The 23769-nt window shown below is 41.3% G+C and overlaps 1 protein-coding gene across 1 annotated transcript in view; it reads right to left on the bottom strand.

Annotated features, from left to right (window-relative positions):
• Positions 1-9394, bottom strand: part of DNAJC12 (DnaJ heat shock protein family (Hsp40) member C12) — a 47931-nt gene extending 38537 nt beyond the window's left edge. The window contains exon 1 of the mRNA XM_006148955.3: positions 9141-9394. Within this exon, the coding sequence (XP_006149017.1) occupies positions 9141-9218 (78 nt within the window). The 5' untranslated portion in view covers positions 9219-9394. The remainder of the gene's footprint in view (positions 1-9140) is intronic.
• Between the last annotated feature and the right edge of the window lie 14375 nt (positions 9395-23769).

The following is a 23769-nucleotide window of genomic DNA, read 5'->3' as shown; positions in this document are numbered from 1 at the left end:
TTTCTCTCTCTCTCTCTCTCTCTCTCTCTCTCTCTCTCTTTCTCTTTCTGATGAACACATGTGCCCTGTAGCAAATTTAAAAATCATAATAATGATAAATAAAACTAAATAAATAATTTTTTAAAAAGAGTCTAGTAGTAACACTTATATTAATAAGTATGTAAGTGATACTTATATACTTCAAGACACATTTTATATATATATATATGGGTATATAGATGGGTATATATAGTTGTATCCATTAATGTTATTTAATAACATATATGTATATATGTAATATGTATATATTTACATATATACATATATTTATATATATTAAATGTGTACATAATATATTTTTATATATTTTATATGTGTATATATTTATGTATATGTACATATTAAATATGTACATAGTATAATTATATATAAATATATATATATTTCTGCACATATTTGGGGGTTTTAAATAACATTAATGGATACAACTATACATACTTATCTATCAAAGATAGAAAGTTCCAGGCCAGTCCCTGGATTAAAGGTTAAAGGGGCCAGATCCCACATGGCTAACTGTGCAGTTTGAGTCCCAGACCCAGGAGTTTGGAAAACACATCAGGAACATGTGTGTGCATGCCCAAAGTCCTGGAATAGAGGAGGATCATTTCCCACAGGGGGGAGCTCTTTTCTTCCTCTCCCTTTCTGTCTGTCTGTCTCTGGCAAGTGCACTCACCTTCTGGAAATTAAAAAAGAGAGCGAGATAATTTGGGGTTTCAGGGCCAGAGAACAGCACAACAGTAAAATACTGCACTCTTTGAGGCAATATCACATGGGAATGTTCCAGTTCAAGTCTGAGACGCCTCTGAACATTCCTGGCACATGTGAGCCCATGACCCAGGCTGGAGATGGACATGGCCCTTTTGGGGATGCTGTCTTTCTCTCTCTCTCTCTCTCTCTCTCTTTTCACCTCTCTTACTCATGGAAGAAATAAAAAGAAAGTTTAGGGGCCAGCTGGTGGTGAGGTGGTTATGGTAGCTGGATGCCACATGATCAACTGTGTGGTTTGAGTCTGAGACCCAGTGGCTTGAAAACTATGCTGAGCACATGTGCATGCCTGCCCAAAATCCCCAGAGGAGAATGGAAAAGGGATCCTGTGTGGCTATCCCCCCAAAGGGTGCTTTATACGTTCTCTCTCTGATGAGCACATGTACCTTCTGGCAAACTTGAAAAAAAAGAAAGTTTTCGTTTGTATTATTTTATTTTCAATTTACATCTCATTAGGAAAATGGTGGTATTAGTCCATGAAAGCAACGTGTCAAAATGGGTGATATTTTCAATAGTGCTAATACATATGTTATTTTCTTATTTACTTTTTTTTTACTTTGGTTATCTTATTCATGATAGAGAACATGTACACATAAACGAATGAGAAAGAAAGAAATACACACTTTCATGTTTTTTCAGAAGGAAAAGAGAAAAGCACCCTAAAAAAGGCTCATCGCATTACACTTCTCTTTCACCAGCCCTGTAGCTCCTCCGGATCATGGACCTACACACATGCACGCGGGTATTTTCAAGTCAAATTCAGTATATTAACAGTGGTCGGCCCCTCGGTTTCCAGCACAGCAGTTCAGTTTGTTGCCAACTGAGTTACCAAACTGGATCAATTTTCTTTTTCTATGTTTCCTGTTTTCTGCCAATTTTGTATTTTGAAAAAGAGAATGGGGCCAGCGGGTAGTGTGGAGGTCAAGGTGGCCGGATCCCACATGGCTGACTTCTCAGTTTGAGTCCCAGACCTAGTGGCTTAAAAACACATCAGGTATGTGTGCATGTGTGCCCAAAATCCCAGGAGAAGAATGGAAAAGAAGAGGCTAGAGCATGGTCATCCCTCCTAGGAATGGTTTCTCACTCTCCCATTTTCTCTCTCTCTCTCTTTCTCTGTCTCTCTCCAGTGAGTACATGTGTCCAAAAGCAGAAAAAGAGAGAGAGAGAGCATATAGTCCACTCATTCTGTGTTTTCATTTCATAGTTTTATTGTCAGAAACTTTAACACAAAGCTCTTATGTGGGGCTGGCTCTAGGTAAACTGGGAAAGCTCGTTTGTCTTGGACACATTCTATTCATTTCCTGGCCTCCTCATCACACGTGCCCAGTGCCAAGCGCCCTCCATGTCAAGGTCCACTGAATTCTGTCTTCCTAATCGAATGTCCAATGGCCTGGAAAATCGTCTATCTAGTTGGCTGGTAAGCACAAAAAAAGTTCAACTTTGCTTGTAATCAAATAAGTCAAAACATCCAAAGGGTAAGAATGATCAGTGTTATTTAGAGTGCAAAAACAAAAGACCCCCAACAAAAATAAATAAATAAATAAATAAACAAACAAACAAAAACACTCACTCATATTCTACTAGTGAGGATGTAAATAGGAGCAAATTTTCTGTAACAATTGGGGTACATAGTAAAAATTGGGGTACATAGTAACAATTGGGGTACATAGTAACAATTGGGATATATAGTAACAATTGGGGTACATAGTAATAAAAAGTCTTCAATTGTTTCTACTCTTTAATCCAACAATTTGAATTCTAGGAATTTGTCATAGAAGACAAGCAGAGGTATAAAAATAATCTGGTGGGTCAGCAGGTGGGGTGGTGGTTAAGGCACTGGATTCCCATAAGGCTAGCCATGGTTTGAGTCCCAGATCTGGGAGTTTGTGTCCACAATCCAGAGAAGAGAATGGAGGAGAAGGAATTGAGACATGGTTATTTCCCCTGGAGGGTGATTTCTCACTTTCCTTCTCTCTGTTTCTCTCCTGTAAGTGCACACACCTTATGACAACCCCATCCAAAAAAATTTTTAATAAATAAAAGAATTCAGCTATATAAAGTTTCAGTGAGGGGCCAGCAGGTGGTTTAGTGGTTAAGGTGCTAGACTCGCATGTGGTCAACTATGGTTTGAGCCCTGGACCTGGCGCTTTGAAAATCATGATGAGTGCATGTGCATATGTGCCCAAAATCCCAGGAGAATAGAAAAAGGGATTGTAGCGAGGCCATCCCCCTTGGGGGGATTATTTTTCACTTTCCTTCTCTCTTTCTCTGTCTCTTTTCAGTGAGCACACATGCTCTATGGCAAACACCTAAAAACAAACAAACAAAGAAAGGTTCAATAAATAAAATATAGCTTTAAAACTAAAAGTATGTGACCAGGGGCTGGACAGTGGTGCAGCAGTAATGCAGTGTTCTGCAAGGCTGAGGCTACGCCACACTAAAGGGTCTAGATGCAATTTCTTTCCTTCTTTCTTTCTTTCTTTCTTTCTTTCTTTCTTTCTTTCTTTCTTTCTTTCTTTCTTTCTTTCTTTTGGCGGAAGGTCAAGCCACAATCCTTTCTCCTCCATTCTCCTCTCAGTATTTTGGACATGTGTGCACATACACACACACACGGTGTGATTTTTAAGTCACAGCATCCAGGACAAAGACTGTGCAGTTGGCTGTATGGGATCCTGTGCTTTAACCTCCATACCACCTGCTGGTCCCCCGATGCACTCTTAAAGACCTACCAGACAGCACTGAGCACATGCATGCCCATGATCTGGGTCTGGTTGAAGCTAGGGGTGGGTTGCAGCACAAAGATCTTATTAGAGGTGTTCTCTCTCTCTTTTAAGAATTATTTATTTATTTAATTCCATTTGTTATTATTATTTTTTAATTTGACAAGACAGAGACAGAGAGAGAGAGAAAGGGAAAGTGAGAAAGCAAATCACCAGGTCTGGGACCTAAACCACAGCTGGCCATGTAGGAGTCCAGTGCCCTTAACCACCATGCTACCTCCTGGCCTAGTAGAGCCTCTTTTTTTAAAGTAAGAAACTAGGGACTGGGGCCAGCAATGGCATAGTGTTTAAGGTGCTGGACTCCCACAGGGCTGACCGTGGTTTGAGGCCCGGATCTGACAACTTGCTTTCTCACTTTTCCTTTCTCTCTCTTTCTGTCTCTGGTCAAATTAAAATAATAATAACTCTCTCTTTCTGTCTCTGGTCAAATTAAAATAATAATAACAACAACAACAACAATAATAATAATATTGGGACCAGCAGATGGAGTAATGGCTACATCGCTGGACTCCCACATAGTCAACTACAGTTCAAGTCCTGGACCCAATGGCTTAAAAGTCATGCCAGGCATGTGTGCATGCATGCCCAAAATCCTGAGAGAAGAATGGAATCCCCACTGGGGGGGTGGGGTGATTTTTCACTTTCTGTCTCTCATATCTCTGTGTCTCTCTGACAAGTACATGTGTCATATGGCAAAAATCTCTCAAAAATTAATAAAAATAATTAATTAATTAATTTAAAATAATGGAAAAAAGAAAGAAACTTAAAAAAATAAAACCTATGTGTCCAACAGAAGAATATTTGTCAAAGTCAATTGAAATATACCCATAGTCAGGGATATCTTTCAGTCATTAAAACATCATGTGGGCCAGCAGATAGCATGGTGGTTCAGTGTCTGGATCCCGCATGGCCGGCTACGTGGATCAAATCCAGGACCAGCAGCTTAAACATGCCAGGCACGTGTACATGCATGCGCAAAATCCCAAGACAGAATGGAGGAAAAGGACAGCAGCACGACTATCCTCCTTGGAGGGTACTTCCTCACTTTCTCTCCTTCCTTCTGTCTTTGTCGCTGTCTCTGGCAAGTGCACACACCCTATAGTGAAAATTTTTAAAATAAATAAATAAATCATCTTGTTGGACTAACCCCGTAGGCTAGTGGTTTAGGGAGCCACATCCCACATGGCCAACTACTGCTTGAATTCTAACCTCAACAGCTTGAAAAACATGCTGGGTACGTGTGTATGTGTGTCCAAAATCCTGACAGGACAGAGAAATGAAGACAGGATTGCGGTGTGACAACACTCTATTTGGGGATACTTCCTTTCTCCTCTCCTTCTCTCTCTCTGTGTCTCTCTGTTTCTTTATATCTCTCTGGTTAGCACACATGCTTTTGTCAATTTTAAAAAAAAAGAAAGATGGGGCCAGCACCTGGCTGGTGGTTAAGGGCGCTGGACTCCCACATGGCCAACCACTGTTCAAGTCCTGGACCCAGCAGCTTGCTTTCTCAATTTCCCGCTCTCTCTCGCTCATACTCTGTCCCTCTCTAGTCAAATTTAAATAAATAAATAAATGAAGTTAAATAAAATCATTCTTTTTTTAAGAGAGATTTTACTATAGGACATATGTACTCATTAGAGAGACAGAGAGAGACTGAGAGGCAGAAAGCAAGAAATCACCCCACCCCAGGGGCATGGCTATGCCACAATCCCTTCTCCTCCATTCTCTCTCAGGATTTTGGACACACATGCACATGCACCCAGCATGAGTTTTAAGACACTAGGCCTAGGATTCGAATTGTGGTCAACTACATGGGAGTCTAGCAATGTAACTATTACACCATCTGCTGGTCCCAAAATAATTCTTTAAATAAGAAAAAGAATGTTGTAGTAGAAGACTTTAGAAAACCTGAGAAAATGTATATATTTCTATAAGAAAAGGTAAGCTATTATGTTCAAAGATATTGTATATAATAAAAGTATTACATGCAATATAGATATATGTTTTATCTCAAAAGGGATTATGTAACATACTTGTATCTAATAATGATTATTATTATTGTAACTAAGCTTTATTGAGATTTACCACTAAGCACTTTACATGTAGCATCTCATTTAATCTCCACAACAACTCTATGAAGTCAGGCACTGCTATTATACTAGTTTTTCAGATTAGAAAATAAAAACATAGACAAATTAAATGATTTTCTAAAGAATTTAGATGCTGCCAGCAGGAGGCGTGGTAGTTAAGGCACTGGAATTCCCACATGGCTGACCACAGTTTGAGTCCCAGACCTGGCAGCTTGCTTTCTCACTCTCCCCCTCTCTCTCTCCCTCTCTCTCTTTTTCTCTGTCTTTCTCTGGCAAAACTCATGTAAAAAATCATAATAAATAAATATAATAATTATTTTTTAAAAAATTTAGAAAGCTAGAAAGTAGCAGATCTAACAAATTAACCCAGAAAATTAGACTCAAGACATATATAAAATACACACACACATATATACATATACACATGTATGCATGTACTTATTTACATACGTATGCAGATACAGCATATACACATGGATAATTAACATACATAAGTCATACTCCAAAATATAAACATTTAGGTCAATAACTTCCTTTGTTATTTTTTGTACTCCATATTCCCTTAGTAAGCATATATTAATTGTAGAACTTAAATCTTAAACTTAAAAAATGATCTTTTCTATATCCTGTTAGCATGATTTGCTCTATGCAAAGAAATTCTCTAGTGTGTAATAGAAACTAATCTGACTCCTGCTTGGATGAATCTTCTCCAGCTTTCCCTAGCTACCCAAATGCCCTGTCTCTCCCTCCATGCCTCCGGTTTAGGATAGCCGAATAAGACATTTCAAGCCCCATCTCTTCCCTAAAGTCCTTTCAGCTGTTCTTTTTAAATTCCTGATGCACTTAGTGGATGGTGACACAGCACAGTATTTCATTGTTCTTAAATTATTTCCTGGGAATTAGCTTTGGTTCCTGCACTGGATGCCAAGTATTCTACATACTGGTACCATGTCTTGTCTTTTTGTTTTGTTTTGCTTTGCTTTGTCCCCACATACTCCCCATTGCTCCTCTCACTGGCCCAATAGTGAATTTCAAATAAATACTTAATTGCAGGTTGACAGATGTTCTTCAAGTAACATCCCTCTAGTATAATAGGTTCCTGAAAATTGTGCGTTTACTCAACAGAAGAGTGAACTGATTCTAGTGACGAAAATTAATATGCTGTAGAATGTGCTACAGGAAAGAGAAATTCAACTCAGTAGAGTGCATGTGCTCACCAGAGAGAGAGAGAGAAACAGAGACAATGAGAGGGAAAGTGAGAGATCACTCCCAGGAGGGTTGGCTATGCCACAATCCCTTCTCCTTCATTCTCCTCCCAGGAGCTTGGGCACACACACAAACACACACATGCACGTCTGGTGTGATTTTTAAGCCACCAGGTCTGGGACTTGAACCTCAGTTGGCCGTGTGGGCGTCCAGTGATGTAACTCTGTGCCATCTACTGGCCACATCTTAATCTTTTTACTTGCCAGAGGACATGTGTGCTTGCCACTAACATAAATAAGAATAACGTATCATCTAAAGATGATAGAGAGGTACACAACTAAAAGAACATTATAAGCTGCTATATATGTGTGCTTTTGTGTGCATGTTTGTGTGTGTGTGTGTGTGTGTGTGTGTGTGTGTGTGTTTTAACTTCCAGGTATGTAGGATAACTTCCTCAGTGTGGTAAAAAGAGATTTGAATCCTGGGAACCAGCAGTTAGCATAATGGCTATGTCGCTGGATTCCCACATAGTTGACCACGGTTCGCATCCTAGACCCAGTGGCTTAAAACTCACGCCAGGCACGTGTGCGTGCATGCCCAAGATCCCGAGAGGAGAATAGAGAAGGGATTGCAGCATGGCCATCCCCCCTGGGGGATTTCTCGCTTTCTGTCTCTATGTCCTCTGTGTGTCTGGCGAGCGCACGCGCCCTATAGCGAAAAACAAAAACAAAAACAAAAAAACTCTCTCAAAAAAAAAAAGAGATTTGAATCGTTTGTATCCAGTATTGCATCCTTCTCTCAAAACAAAACTAAGGGCACTGGCAGGTTGTGTGGTGGCTAAGGACAGTGGACTCCCACATGGTTGACTGAGGTTCGAGTCCCACACCTGGCAGCTTGCTTTTTCACTTAATCTTCCTCTCTCTCCCTCTCTCTCATTCTGTCCCTCCAAATAAATAAATAAATAAATAAATAAATAAATAAATGGATAAATAAAGTTAAATAAAATTATTCGTTAAAAATGTATATTTTATTACTTAACTCTTATTTTTATGAAACAAGAATAAACATAAAAACATTTTGTTTTAAAATTTAATATTTTAAATCCAGAGGGCTGGCAGGTGGGATGGTGGTTAAAGGTGCTGGACTCCCACATGGCCGACCACAGTTCAAGTTCTGGACCTGGTGGCTTGCTTTCTCACTTTCCCTCTCTCTCTTTCTCTGTCTCTCTGATCAAACTGGAAAATAATAATAATAAAGTTAAATAAAATAATTCTTTAAAAACGAATATGAATAGTTATAGTCAAAAAATAAAATGAAAATCTACTGTATAATATAAATAATATGAATGTACTTTAATGATAACATAACTGAATTACATAATAATGTAATGACATATATTTCATAGTCATCTCAACAATATTTTTAAATCTTGAAAAACTGGAAATAAATAAAATATTGAACGATAAGAGACAAATTCAACTGTGGTGAATACAACAAAATGAAATATAACACAATGAAAATGTGCATGAAGAATGTGTAATAGCTTAGAGAAATCCATGTTAAAAAGTTAATGGGCAGAAAGCCAGCATCAACAAGTTATCTCATATCCTCCCAAGCATATCTTTAAAGTACATATTGGAAAAAGACTGGAGATCAAAATGTCAAAATGTTAATAGTGTTATAAATGATAGAGTTATAAATGATTTCTCTATAGCTTACGAAACTTCTATACTATTTGTTATTGTTTACAGGAGAACTTTAAAAACATTCTCTCATTATAGATCCAATGAACAACTACAGAGTTTTTCACATCTTTTATTTCAGAGGCCATTCTTTTGAGAAGCAATTTCTGTCACATAATTTGAGATATTAACATAAAGGATGCTTCTCAGCTTATAATTTAACAGCTCACAAGAAGTACTTATTTTTCAAAAATATTTTAAAAATCACAAGCTTACTAGAAAATTACATTTTATCTCAGTTATAGTATCAATTACCATAATAATTTAGTGTATTGGGAGTGTATGTCCATGAGCCAAAATACACATATTTAATCAAAAGCATTCATTAGATCGCCATAGAACTCTATTTAAGTAAAGATCCAACATACATTTACATCCTCACTTTCTCTGATCCCGAAGCACTTCAAGCCAAATAAGATTAAATTTTTAAGAAATACAACTAGAAGTTCAAAGTTAAAACCTTAAATAAAAACTTAGGATACTGTTGTGAAAAACAACAGCATTATCCACTGTCTTACCGAAGATAGTTCATCACATCCCAGTAAAGTGTAGTAATCTTCAGTATCTTCCGACCTGTAATTCAGTATAGCATCCATTTAGTTTAGTAAATCAGCTTTTCTTCCCTGGGAAACCGGAGGCGCAGTGAGCTTTGAATTAATAGGAAAACCCCTTTAAATCTGAATTACAACAGCTCTTTCCAAACAGCAAAACTAGCTTCAAGGCTGGGCACAGTCAATAAGCCAGACGCCCTACACCTTTGTAAACGCTACCTCTCATTGGCTATTTACAGAAGAGAAAAGAATAGACCACGTGCTTAACCTCGCAGTGCTGCTTGGGATCTGTAGTTTGACTTTATGTAAGTGATGCATCTGCCCCCATTTGTCTTATGAGTTAATAAATACTGTCCAGAGAGCTGGCAGGTGGCCAACTGCAGTTCAAGTCACCCTGGACCTGGTGGCTTGCCTTCTCTCTCTCTCTCTCTCTCTCTCTCTCTCTCTCTCTCTTTCTCTCTCATTCACTCTTTCACTCTGTCCCTCTATGATCAAATTAAAATAAGTAAGTAAATAAAGTTAAATAAAAAATATTTTAAAAAAAAACAAAAATAGGGGCCGGCCGGTGGCGTGGTGGTTAAGGGCACTGGACTCCCACATGGCTGACCGTGGTTCAAGTCCTGGACCTGGCAGCTTGCTTTCTCACTTTCTCTCTCTCTGTCCCTCTGTGGTCAAATTAAGAAATATAAATAAATTAATTAAGTTAAATAAAATAATTCTTTAAATAAATACTGTCCATCTTACAAACTCCCCAAATTAATCATTTCTCTTCTTCCTATATTTTTATATTTTTTCCTTTAAAAAAAAAAGACAAGAAAATGTGAAGTTATATTTTAAAAAATCTAAAAATCTTAGGATTAGGTTCTTTTCTGAGTATTTATAATATTACATAATTTTGGGACTAGCAGATGGCGTAATGGTTATGTCACTGGACTCCCACACAGCCAACTGTGGTTTGAGTCCTGGCCCTGATGATTTCAAACACGAGCCAGGACGCATGCTTGGGTTGATCCTGGGAGGAGAACGGAGGAGAAGGGATTGCCCTGGGGTGATTTCTCACTCTCCCTCTCACTGTCTTTGTCTCTTTCTCTCCAGCAAGCCCGTGCACCCCAGGTATTCAGAAGTCTAATTGAGTATCACAAAATCTTGGTCAGAGTCACTGAAAAATAGTCTTTAAATAATTTGAAGTTGCTGCTATGAAATACAATTTGGTGGTTCTCAGAAAATAAGAGAGCTACCATGTGGTCCAACAATTCTACTTCTGAAATTGACACATGGACTTGAAAAGATATTTATAACCTGTGTTCAACACAGCATTATTCTCAATACCCTAAAGGTAGAGGAAACATGGGGGCCAGCAGGTGGCATGGTGGTTAAGGATGCTGGACTTCCACATGGTTGACCACAGTTCGAGTCCTGGACCTGGAGGCTTTCTCTCTCTCTCTCTCTCTCTCTCTCTTTTTTTCTCTCTCTCTCCCCTCTCTAGTCAAATGAAAATAAATAAAGTTAAATAAAAGAATACTTCAAAAAGAAAATAAAAACAAAAGATGGAATAAAAAGACTCCAGGATTCAAGAAAAATGAGATAAGACATAGCACTTTGAGAGAATAAAGAATACCATATCAAATTATTACTCACACTCTGTTATAGACATGTGAATTTATGCCCCATGAGCTACACTTACTAAAACTTACTTTCAAGGGGCCAGCAGGGGGAGTAGTGGTTAAGGCGCTAGACTCCCACATGGCCAATTGTAGTTCAAGTCCCAGACCCGGTGGTTTGAAACACATTGGGCACGTGTGTGAGTGCGCAAAATCCCAAGAGAAGAATAGAGGAGAAGGGATTGTGACGTGGCCATCCCCCCTGGGGATGATGTTCACAGCTACCTCACAAGGGTGATTTGAGGATTGAACAAGCTAACCTGAATTAACATGGCATCTGATGCCTAATAAAACACTATCATGTCACTTATTATTATCCTGGTCAGAAAATACTAAAGAGTGACTTAAGGAGGGAATACAATTGTTGGGGAAGTGATGTTGAAGGGGCGAGTTGATCAAGAAAGGGGAGAAAGGTGGCCTTGTCCCAGTGAAAAGGAGGGAAGGCAGTATAGGCCTGGCAAAGGCTCAGAAGGCACGGTGGCCAGGGTCCAGGTACCTAAACTTTCAAGGCAGTCATAGTAGAGAGCTTTTCTGATGATTTAGTTTTAAAAACTAAAGACTTTCCTGGCTACCCCTTCATGATTCACAGTAAATGACTGTCGTAAATAACTAGGACAATTTAGAGGTTTCTTTCATCCACAATTTGGCAAACATTAGACAATTTCAATAATTCAAACATTTGCTGAGTATTTCAGAGTTCTATTAAAGATGCTTGAGCTCTTGCAGGCGGCTTGCACTTGAACACAGACACCAGCACTACCTCACAATCACCACTAGAGGGACTAGAACCAAAGTAATCAAGTTTCGAGGTACAGTATTTCCTTTTCGCGATTCCTACCTCAACAGTACATTAAACATTTTTTGAAGTACACTTACTTTATACATTTAAAAAATTCTTAAAAATCTAAACCCTACTTGAAGATAAGAAACTAAAGAGTCCTACTGACCGGTTCCCAACCACGAAATAACCACTGTTAAGATTCTTGTGTATCCTACCAGATATTTTCAATTTATATGCAAATGAATGTTTATTGTTTTATTTAAATCCATGATTTGTCCCTCAATCACCACTCCAACTTAATCTTCTACCACTCTCCATGTGCTATGCAGACGATGTTTCAGAACTTCCAACTTCCAACCTCGTTCCAGCCTAGGGACCTTTGCTGTCACTGCTCTGTCTTCCTTGGACCACCCCCTTCTTCTAACCCTTCCTCACTTAAGTGTCAGCTCATCTGTCAGTTCTTTTTTTTTTTTTTTTTTTCACTATAGGGCGCGTGCGCTCGCCAGACAGAGACATAGAGACAGAAAGCGAGAAATCACCCCCGGGGGGATGGTCACACCGCAAGCCCTTCTCCTCCATTCTCCTCCCGGGATCCTGGGCACGCACGCACACACACCCGGTGTGAGTTTAAAGCCACCAGGACCGGGACGCGAACCGGGGTCGACTACGTGGGAGTCCAGCGACATAGCCATTACGCTAACTGCTGGTTCCCAATCTGTCAGTTCTTTAGAGAGACTTGTTTGTTTGTTTGTTTAATTTGCTATAGGGCACATGTGCTTGCCAGACAGACAGAGAGAGACATAGAGACAGAAAGCGAGAAATCACCCCCGGGGGGATGGTCACACCGCAAGCCCTTCTCCTCCATTCTCCTCCCGGGATCCTGGGCACGCACGCACACACACCCGGTGTGAGTTTAAAGCCACCAGGACCGGGACGCGAACCGGGGTCGACTACGTGGGAGTCCAGCGACATAGCCATTACGCTAACTGCTGGTTCCCAATCTGTCAGTTCTTTAGAGAGACTTGTTTGTTTGTTTGTTTAATTTGCTATAGGGCACATGTGCTTGCCAGACAGACAGAGAGAGACATAGAGACAGAAAGCGAGAAATCACCCCCGGGGGGATGGTCACACCGCAAGCCCTTCTCCTCCATTCTCCTCCCGGGATCCTGGGCACGCACGCACACACACCCGGTGTGAGTTTAAAGCCACCAGGACCGGGACGCGAACCGGGGTCGACTACGTGGGAGTCCAGCGACATAGCCATTACGCTAACTGCTGGTTCCCAATCTGTCAGTTCTTTAGAGAGACTTGTTTGTTTGTTTGTTTAATTTGGTATAGGTTGCATGTGCTCTTCAGAGAGAGAAGGAAAGTGAGAAATCACCCCCCGAGGGGGGCATGGCTGAACCACAATCCCTTCTCCTTCATTCTCCTTCTGGAATTTTGGGTACCATGTTTTTCAAGTCACTGGGTCAGGGATTCAAATCATGCCATCAGCCATATGGGATCCAGCTGCCTTTACCACTATGCCACCTAGCTGGTCTCAGAGAGGCCTTTTAGAGAGACTGTCAAGTAACTTCCCCAGTCTGAGTCATTCTCCACCACTATGTTTGAGATGACTTGGTTCATTTCTGTACTTGCTTACTTATTCACTACTAAAATGGAACTTCCGTGAGAGCAAGAGTCTTGGCTGTTTAGTTTACTCCCATATTCCCAGTGTCTGAAACACAAATTAAGAACTCAAATTCAAAAGTATTTGTTGGTTGAAAAAGTGAATGAAACAATGCTGTATGGGCCAGCCAGTGGCAGGTTGGGACAGCTGGTTTTCACTTAGACTATGCGGTTCAGCTCCTGATCCAGTGGCTTGAGAAAAATACCAGGTATTTGTGCTGTGTACACCAAATCCCTTTCATTTCAGTATTTAAAATAAACTTATGGATTTAGATTTAGAGGTGCCAGCAGGTGGCATGGTAGTTAAGGGCACTGGATTTGCACATGGCTGATGGTGGTTTGAGTCCCAGACCTGGTGGCTTGCTTTCTCACTTTCCCTCTCTTGCTCTCACTCTGTCCCTCTCTGGTCAAATTAAAATAAATAAATAAATGAATAAATAAAGTTACACAAAATAATTCTTATTTTAAAAGTCTTTTAAAAAAAGATTTAAATTTAGATTTTGGGGGCCAGCTGGTGGCATGATGGTTGAGGTGCTGGACTCCCACACAGCCAACTGTGGTTCGAGTCCCAGCCCTGATGATTTCAAACTCAAGGCTGGACAATGTGCTTGGGTTGATCCCAGGAGGAGACCGGAGGAGAAGAGATTGCCCTGGGGGTGATTTCTCACTTTTCCTCTCACTGTCTTTGTCTCTTTCTCTCCAGCAAGCCCGTGCACCCCAGGTATTCAGAAGTCTACTTGAGTACCACAAAATTTTGGTCAGAGTCACTGAAAAGTAGTCTTTAAATAATTTGAAGCTGCTGTTATGGAATACAGTTTGGCAGCCCTGGACCTGGTGACTTGCTTTCTCACTTTCTCTCTCTGTCTCTCTCTGGTGAGCACACGTGCCTTACAGCAAAATTTTAAAAATAATAAAATTTAGATTTTGGTACCTTCCAAACCCCAAGTCACACCAGGGTGAGAGCTCGGGCCTGGAAGCAACCCATGTCCCCAACCCCTGTTTTTAGAGTCTGAGGTGGAGGGACAAGGCTGCTCTGGGTATAACCCTCCTGCAGCTCAATTCCTTCCCCTTGACCATGCCCTGAGTTTCCTTTGAGTGTTTGCAGATTAGCTTTCTTGCCGTTCACTTAGTTACGGTTTTATGTCTCCTATACTAGCCACCTAGTCTAGCCTGAGAGGGTAAAAATGAATGAGAGAAAAACAACCCCAAGGCTTGACTAGAGAATACGGTAACTAGAAAGAAGGTCGAAGATTTGAGTGACATAACTATAACACAGTTCCTTCCCTTGAGTCTACTTTTATATGTGGACAAGGTTTTCTCAGAGCTGATTTGATGCTGAATCTGCTTCATCCTAGTAGTAACTAGTATTCCACTAATTGGAAAAATATATATTCTAAAGTTCCTAGATTTTATCAGTGGATAAATGGTGAGAGTTTTTTCTCTTTTTCTTTTAATTTGCTATGGGGCATGTGCACTTGTGTGTGTGGAGGGATGAAAATGAGAAAGTATCTCCCAGGGGAGATGACCACATTCTCTGCCCCTCTCCTTCATCCTCCTCTTGGGATATTGGACACAATGCACAAGCACACGCACACACCCCATGTCTCTCATGTCCCCAGGTCCAGGACTCAAACTGCACAGTTGGCCACCATGCCACCAGCGAGCCCTATTATTATTATTATTTTAATTGCTCCAGAGTATGTGGGCTCACCAGAGAGAGAAAGCATACCCCAGTGCGTCGTGGTCATGACACAATCCCTTTTTCATTTCTCCATCCTATAGGAATTTGGCATATTGCATGCACATGTCCCTGGTGTGTTTCTCAAGCTGCCAGGGTAGAACTTGAGTTACGTGGTCAGCCATGTGGGATCTGGTTCCTTTAACCACTGGGCTACAGAGCCAGCCAAAGTACATCTTCTTTTATTCTTTTAAATACTGAAAGAAAAAAAAAAACCTCAACAGTTCATTTTAACTCATTTTATTTAACAATCTAGGAAGTTCACAGCTGTAAGCAGTCCCAGTGCAATTTCAGGTGCAAATGGGAATTTGGGAATCTTGGTGGAGATTTTAGTGCAGCGAACCTTACAGGAAAATACCAGCATAGTTTTGATGGCATATGTGAAGGGCTCTCTCTAAAATTGACCTCGTTGGTTTTGTTCTCAGCAAACTGACCTGGGCCACTCAATTTGGCTTTTATTGTTCCTGATGTAGTACATGTTCTCTTTTTACAACAAATTCATGACCATCTGAAGATATATGGCATCAGAGCCTTCACAGCCACTGTAAGTTTTCTCTTCATCCAGTAGGCTTATTTTTTCATTTTTTTTTTAAAGAGGTTTTTGCCTTAGGGTATATGTACTGGGGGGGAAGGGGGTGAGTGAGAGAGAGAGAGATGGTGAGAGGGAAAGTAAGAAATTACCACTTCCCCCCAGGGGAGGATGGCAATGTGCAGTCCCTTCTCCTCCATTCTCCTCCTGGGATCTTGGGCATGCATGCACACATACCCTGCTTGAGTTTCAAGCCATCGGATCTGGGACTCAAACCATAGTTGGCCATGTGGGAGTCCAGCAACATAACTACTACACCATTAGGTTCTTATGACCTTTATTTTTGCTTCTATAGCAACTTTAGTAGTTTTTCATCAGCCCAGTAGCCTCTACAATGGAGTCCCCATGTGCACCACAACCTCTACTCCAGGGCCAACTCCCCTACATCCCAGTTTTCCCCCCATGAGTTCCAAGGCAGTTTAAAAATTCTGTCTTGATTCAAAGTTACACAAAAATTCTAAAATGTCTTATAATATTTAAAAACATTTTCATCAGAGGGTATATGTATCTGCTGGAGAGAGAGAGGGAAAGTGAAAAAGCACCCTGCATGGGGAATGGTTACACTCACTGGGGTGTGCTTTCTCTCTCTCTCTGATGAGCACACATACTCTGGAACAATTTAAAAAATAATAATAGGTTGGGACCAGCAGTTGATGTAATGGCTATGTCACTGGACTCCCAGATATTTCTCTGTGGTTTGAGTCCCAGACTTGGCGACTTAAACTCACACTGGGCGTGTGTGCTTGCATCCCCAAGATCCCGAGAGGAGAATGGAGGAGAAGGGATTGCGGCGTGGCCATCCCCCCGGGGAGGGGTGATTTCTCGCTTTCTGTCTCTCTGTTTTTCTCTGTCTTTCTGGTGAGCGCACACACCCTATAGCAAAAAGCTCTCCAAAATAATAATAGTAATAATAATAATAATAATAGGGCTCACTGGTAGTGTGGTGGTTAAGGTGGCTGGATTCCACACGGCCAACTGCACAGTTTGAGTCCCGGACCTGGGGACTTGAGAGACATGGGATGCCTGTGCTTGTGCTTGCGCATTGTGCCCAATATCCCAAGAGGAGGATGAAGGAAAGGTTACACCCTCTTCCTCCATTTATCTTTCTTTTCAGGATTTTGGGCACTGACACACACATGCCTGGTTGTCTTTCAAGCTGCCAGTTTTAGGACTTGGACCACACAGTTGGCTAGGTGGGATTTAGCCACCTTAACCACCACACTGTGATTGTTTTTTTTGTTTTTTTTGTTTTTTTTTTGCCATAGGGTGCATGCACTTGCCAGAGAAGGACGGAGAGAGGGAAAGTGATTACACCCACCCCCACCCCCAGGAGAGGTGGTCATGCTGCAATGCATTCTTCATTCCCCTATAGAGATTTGGGGCACACGTGCACACACGTGCTCAGTGTGATATTCTTTCTTTCTTCCTTTCTCCCTTTCTTTCTATTCTCTCTCTTTTTAATATTTGTTTAATTCCATTTGTTATTATTATTATTTTTAATTTGACCAGGAAGAGACAGAGAGAGAGAGAAAAGGAAAGTGAAAAAGCAAGCCGCCAGGTCTGACACTTGAACCATGGTCAGCCATGTGGGAATCCAGCGCCTTTACTCACCACCCCACCTGATGGCCCCCCAGTGTGATTTTCAAGCTGCTGGTGTGGTTCTTAAACCATAAAGTCAGCCATGTTGGATCTAGAACCTTAAGCACCAAGCCTCCTGCTGGTGCCAGTATTTTTATTTTTGTACTTTTTCATTTAGATTTTCAATATACCTGGAATTGATTATTGTACATAATGTGAGGTTGGAATCTGTATTTGTATTTTTTGGTTCTGCCGATACCATTTTATTAGTATGCAAAGAGTTGATACTAACTCCTCTACTACACTACCTATAAACATGAAGTAGATATTGAAACTATAAGGCCAATTTATTAGTTTGAAAGTGTAGAACTGGCCCTGTAGCCTAGCAATTGAAGGAGTTGTGTCCCACTTGAACAACTGTGACTCAAATCTCAGCCCTGGTAGCTTGAAAAACATGCCAGGTGCACATATTAGTGTGCCCCAAACCTCAACAGAGAAATAGAGGAGAAGGGATTTTCGACATGACCATAGCGCATTAGGGGTTACTTTTTCCTTTTCCCTCTCTCTGCCTCTGTCTTCTCTGATGAGCATATGTGCTCTCTGGCAATTAAGGGGGAAAAAATGGCAAGTCACTCAGAATATTAATGTTGACGCTTTGAAACATTTTCTTCTTCATAGGAAATTCTATATGAGAAGCCAAATTACTATTGAAGACTGCTTATGGGGCTTGGGATTAGAAAACAAGTTAAAGGGTCAGCAGGTGGCTCGGACCTGAAGGCACTGTATTTCACATGGCCAACTCCAGTTTGAGTCTCAGATCCAGGGCTTGAAAAATCACACCAGGGTGCATATGTGTGCACCCAGGATTCAGAGAGGAGAATGGCAGAGAAGGAATTATGGCATGGCCATCCCTCCTAGGGAGGTGATTTCTTATTTTCCCTCTCTCTTTATCTCTCTCTGGTGAATGCATGTGCCCTGTGGCAAAAACCTAAATAAATAAATAACTTTAATGACTGGTGTTTAAAGTCTAATATAATCCAATGCACTCTGTCAAATAAAGTACCAGAAATCTCATGTCAAGTTTCACTAACTTTCTCATCTGAACTGTGTTGGAGACAAATTGCCAAGTTCTTTGTTGTTGTTTTGTTTTGTTTTCATAATCTATGTAAACTATCCTCCTTCATTCAAAAATTATTATTATTATTTTTTGGAGAGGCTTTTGCTATAGGGCATGTGCACTCACTAGAAAGACAGAGACAGAGAGACAGAAAGCAAGGAATCACCCCCAGGGGCTGGCCATCACAATCCCTTCTCCTCCATTCTCCTCTCAGGATTTTGGGCACGCATGCACATGCGCCCGGCGTGAGTTTAACCTCCCAGGTCCGGGACTCAAACCGCGGTCAGCTATATGGGAGTCCAGAGACATAGCCATTATGCTAACTGCTGGTCCCCCTCAAAAATTATTTTTAATTTAAATTTTGCCAGAGGGCATGTGTGCTTGCCAGAGGGACAGACAGAAAAAGAGGAAGAGAGAGAAAATACCTCCCAATGGGGTGTGGTCACAGCAAGGAGCCCCTTCTCCTCTATTTTTCTATCCTGTTGGGAACTCAGACACACATGCCTATGCAACCAGTATGTTTTTCCAACCACTGGCTCTGGGATTCAAACCATAAGACTGTCCATATGGGATCCAATTCCTTTAAGCACCAGTCTTGGGGGTCATCGATAATTTCTTTATTGAAATCTTTACTGAGATTCTGCATTCACTTTTTCATTGTTCATTTACTCAATAAATACATGTGCCAGTAACTGCAGTATAATGTTGATGATATGAAAGTGAACTTGAGGCAACTCATTCCTTTTTTTTTCCTGCTGTAGTTGGGAGGCACAGTCCATTGAACTAAGAAAAACAGTAAGTTAGTGAGGTAATGTACTCATGATCTACTGGACAAGGAGTAGGATCACTCGTTTTAAAGACAGACACACACAGCCAGCAGATGGCATAGTGGTTAAGGATGCTGGACTCCCACATGGCTGACCAAGGTTCATGTCCCAGACTTTCTCTCTCTCTCTCTCTTTCTCTGTCCCTCTCTGGTCAAATTTAAATGAATAAATAATTCTTTAAAAAAAAAAAAAAGACAGACTTGCTTTCTCATTTTCCTTCTCTCTGTCTGTCTGTCTCACTCTGTCCCTCTCTGGTCAAATTAAAATAAAATAAATAAAAGGGTAACAAATACTGGACAGCCACATATATTTATTTTGATTTAAGAAGTGTTTCTGGGGCCAGCAGGTGGCGTAATAGTTAAGACTGTACACTCCCACATGGTTGGTTGTGACTGGAGTCCTGGACCTGGTGGCTTGAAACTCACACCAGGCACATGTGCATGTATACACAAAAACCTGAGAGGAAAATGGAGAAGAGATTGCAGTGCGGCCACCCCCCTCCCCTGGGCAGTAATGTCTCACTTTCCCTCTCACTGTCTCTCTCTGTCTTCCTCTGGTGAGCCCACAGGACTTAAGGCAAAAACCTTAAAAAAAAAAGTAGTTTGGGCCAGCAGGTGGTATGGTGGTTAAAGGTGCTGGGTTCCCATAGCTGATCATGGTTTAAGTCCCAAACCTGGCGGCTTGCTTGCTTGCTTTCCCTCTCTCTCTCTCTGATCAAAATAAAAAAAATGATAACAACAAATGGAATTAAATAAATAATTCTTTTTTTTAAAAAAAGTGTTTCTGGGTTGGCACCATAGCATAGAGGTTAAATACAGTATAGAGGGACCCAGAACCCACATGGTTGACCATAATTTCAATCTTGGCCTAGTGGTTTGAAAAACACACTAAGTGCCTGTGCACAGTTGCCTAGGATCCTGACAGAACGGAGAAATGGAGAAGGGACTGCCTGTGACCAGGCACCACTGGGGCGGGGGCTGCTCTCTCTCTCTCTCTGCCTTATATGTACATGTGACCTCTGGCAATGAAAAAGAAAACTGTACTTCCAGAATTATTTTGCACAAATATAACCAAATAGGTATATATGGGGGCCAGCAGGTGGCGTGGTGGTTAAAGGTGCTGAACTCCCATATGGCCAACCGTGGTTCAAGTCCCGAACCTGGTGCATAACTCCTCCCTGCTTTTTTTTGTTGTTGTTGTTTATTTTTTAGTTTGTGATATAGACACATGCACTTGCCAGAAAGAGAGGGAAAGCAAGTAAGAAATTATCCTCCCCACAGGGATGATGGCCATGCTGTCATTCCTTCTTCTCCAGTCTCCTCTTGGGATTTTGGGCATGCATGCAATTGCAATCAGGTGATTTTCAAGCAGGTAATGTGGAATTCAGTGCCTTAATCTCCATGCCACCTGCTAGCCGCCTCCTCCCTTTGGTTTCACAAATAGCACCGTACCATATACATGGTTCTACATCTTGCATTGTGCAGCTAAGAGAGCATTCCATATGAGAACTCAAAGAAGTTCTTCATTAAAAAAAAAAACAACGGTCATGTATTGGGGGCCAGCAGACGTTGTGGTAGTTCAGGGTGCAGTCTGAGTCCTGGACCTGGTGGCTTGCTTTCTTACCCCACTCCTAGGGGTGATGACTACACTGCAATCGCTTCTCCTTCATTCTCCTCTAGGATCTTGGGCATGCACACGCACGCGCTCAGCGTGAGTTTAAGCCACTGGGTCTGAAACTCAAATCGTGGTTGGCTACTTGTGAGCTCAGCAACATAGACATTACACTACCTGCTGGTCCCAAATAAAATAATTCTTTAGAAAATGTTTGTGTAGAATGAAAAGTTCATTTTAAAGTCTACCAATGCTAAAATAATTACAGGAAGATCAAGGACATGAAAAACTAAATTCGGGAACCAGCAGTTGGCGTAATGGCTATGTCGCTGGACTCCCACGTAGTCAACCGCGGTTTGTGTCCCGGACCCGGTGGCTTAAAACTCAAGCCGGGCGCGTGTGCGTGCGTGCCCAAGATCCCGAGAGGAGAATGGAGGAGAAGGGATTGCGGCGTGACCATCCCCCCTGGGGGGTGATTTCTCGCTTTCTGTCTCTATGTCTCTCTCTGTCTGACTGGCGAGCGCACACGCCCTACAGTGAAAATCTCTAAAAAAAAAAAAGAAAAAAGAAAAACTAAATTTGAACTTCATTATAAGCCACAAGGACTAGGAAACATTTTTTTTTAATTTAGTTTTTATTTTTATTTTAAAATTATTATCATCATCTTTAATTTGGCCAGAGAGAGAGAAAGGAAAGTGAGAAAACAAGTAAGAAAGCAAGCCACCAGGTCTAGGACTCGAACCACAGTCAACCATATGGGAGTCCAGCACTAGGCCCCAGTAGGAAATGATTTTACATTCAGATGAGTAGTTCTCAGCCACTGGTAGTCATAGGTGTAGTCTAAAGTTTTTCTTTTCTTTCTTTATTTTTTTACATACAATTCCTGTCTCATGTATCCTATCTCCATGGATACCACATCTCTGACCTTTCAGCCACTAGGATGATAATGATCTCATAACATTTCTTGTACTTAATAAACATCCAAAGTGTCACTGTTGTACACTAAGTATAAATGAAATAAATGAATAAGTAATAGAGTCCCTAAGCTCATACACATCTTTTTATTATGGTGGGATACTGGCTAACATTTTGTGAGTTAAATTCCACAAATATGGTTGCAAATCAGTTTATGAAATATTTTGTAGGCTGAGACAGATAAAGTGGCAGGTGGTATGGTGGTTAAAGCACTGGACTCCCACACTGTTGACCATGGTTCAATCCCAGGCCTGGTGGCTTGCTTTGTCACTTTACCCCTCTCTCTGGTCAAATTTTTAAAATAAAAATAATAAATCAAATAGAATTTTTAAAAATTCTTTTAAAAAAGGGCAGGGGAGACAGAATAGGGCCAAATATGTCAACCAGGAGTGAGGTTACAATTTGGTCTGCAACTGGTAGAGTATGGGAGGGAAAGAAGATTTGGTCATTGATTGAAGAGGTCATCAAATTGAAGGAAGACTTCAAAATTGATTTTATAGCTTCTAAGATTAGAGATTGTCGATTTCAGAACTTAATTGACCAGTTGTAAGAGGGAAATTCTGTTTAATTTGAGGAACAAAGAATTTGGAATGTAGACAGGACCTTAGAGATACATTTCCAACACTCTCAATTTGTTAAGAATATAGAAAGAGAGAGTTTGGGGTCAGCAGGTGGCATGGTGGTTAAGGCGCTGGAGTCCCACATGGTTGCCCATGGTTCAAGTCCCGGACCTGGAGGCTTGCTTTCCTACTTTTCCTTTATCTCTCTGGTCAAATTAAACAAATAATAATGATGATAATAAATAAAATAAAATACTTCTTAAAAAAAAAAAAGAGTGCTTATGTTGATTGCCCTAAGGTCACACAGGTAACTGATTTGTCATAACCAGGACCAATGCTAAACTTAAGAGATGGGGTACAGGGGACGGATACGCTGTGCTCCAGGCAGAAGTCTTATGAAGTGTTGGCTCTAGATCTACCATGTATTACATAGGTCCTTAGTTAAGGATATGTATGGAGTGACAGAGTCCCAGAACCTCAAAAAATTCAAGGTGATGGGACTTCAAGTAGGGAAGAAACTAAAGTTTCTGAGCCCTCTACCCCTCACTTTATAAACACCTGGCTATCTCATTTAATCCTCATCATAACCCTACAAAATAAGGGTTATGATGATAATGGTGGTGGTAGTAGTAGTAGTAGTAGCAGCAATAATAAAAGTTGCTACTTCAGACACAAGAATACACGGGTTTAGAAAACTACTCAAGCTAGAAGGGAAGGATCCCTAATCTTAATCAAACGCGTATGTGCACGGGGAGCAAGTTCTGTTCCTTTCATGTATTCTCCAAACTGCCTGTTTTGACTCAAAACACTCATCCTACACATAAGAAAACTGAAACCCAGAGGAGAGAATTTCATTCATTTCGGGAAAAGGGAGACCCAGAAGAAAATCAGCTGATCCTCAACTGTCCAGGTTAAAGATTTACCAGAGCGAACACAGGCCTTTAAGGATTTGACAATCTATACCATCCTACCAGTGATGGTGAGAGGAGAAAAACTGACTAAGGAGAGGAGCAATGCGGGGAGAGAGGAGATAGAGGTGTCAGAAGGGTCTGAGCAAGGTGGGGGGTGGGGGCAGCTGCAATTTTGCCTCCACTCCTATTCATTAACATCAGCGAACACGCGCCTAAACCAGCATCAACTATCAGGCGCTAAGTTTTAACTTTTAGCTAAATCTAGGCAAGACAAAGGCAAGTCAGGTGTACAAGCAGAAGTGAAAACTCGCAGTGCGACCCAGAACTTGAGCCATCTGGGCGGCAGTGATTTGAGGACCGTTCTAGAAGTTCAGAAAGCGGTGGACGGCGAGCTCGGCTGCACAACACGCCTACCGCCGAGGGGTGGGGCCAGAGGCCGACAGGACTGCGTTTCCTCCCGGCCCCAGCAGAGCCGGAGCCGCCCGGGCCTCCGCCCGCCACGTGACCCGGCGTGTTGTGGTCCGGCCCGCGTGGGTGGCGGGAGCCGCAGGGGGGGGGGGGGGGAGGAGGGGGGGGGGGC

This window comes from Tupaia chinensis, unplaced genomic scaffold (assembly GCF_000334495.1).
Source record: "Tupaia chinensis unplaced genomic scaffold, TupChi_1.0 Scaffold000250_1, whole genome shotgun sequence".
NCBI lineage: Eukaryota > Metazoa > Chordata > Mammalia > Scandentia > Tupaiidae > Tupaia > Tupaia belangeri.
Note: the sequence above shows the minus strand (reverse complement) of the source record. Positions and strands in the feature narration are given on the sequence as shown.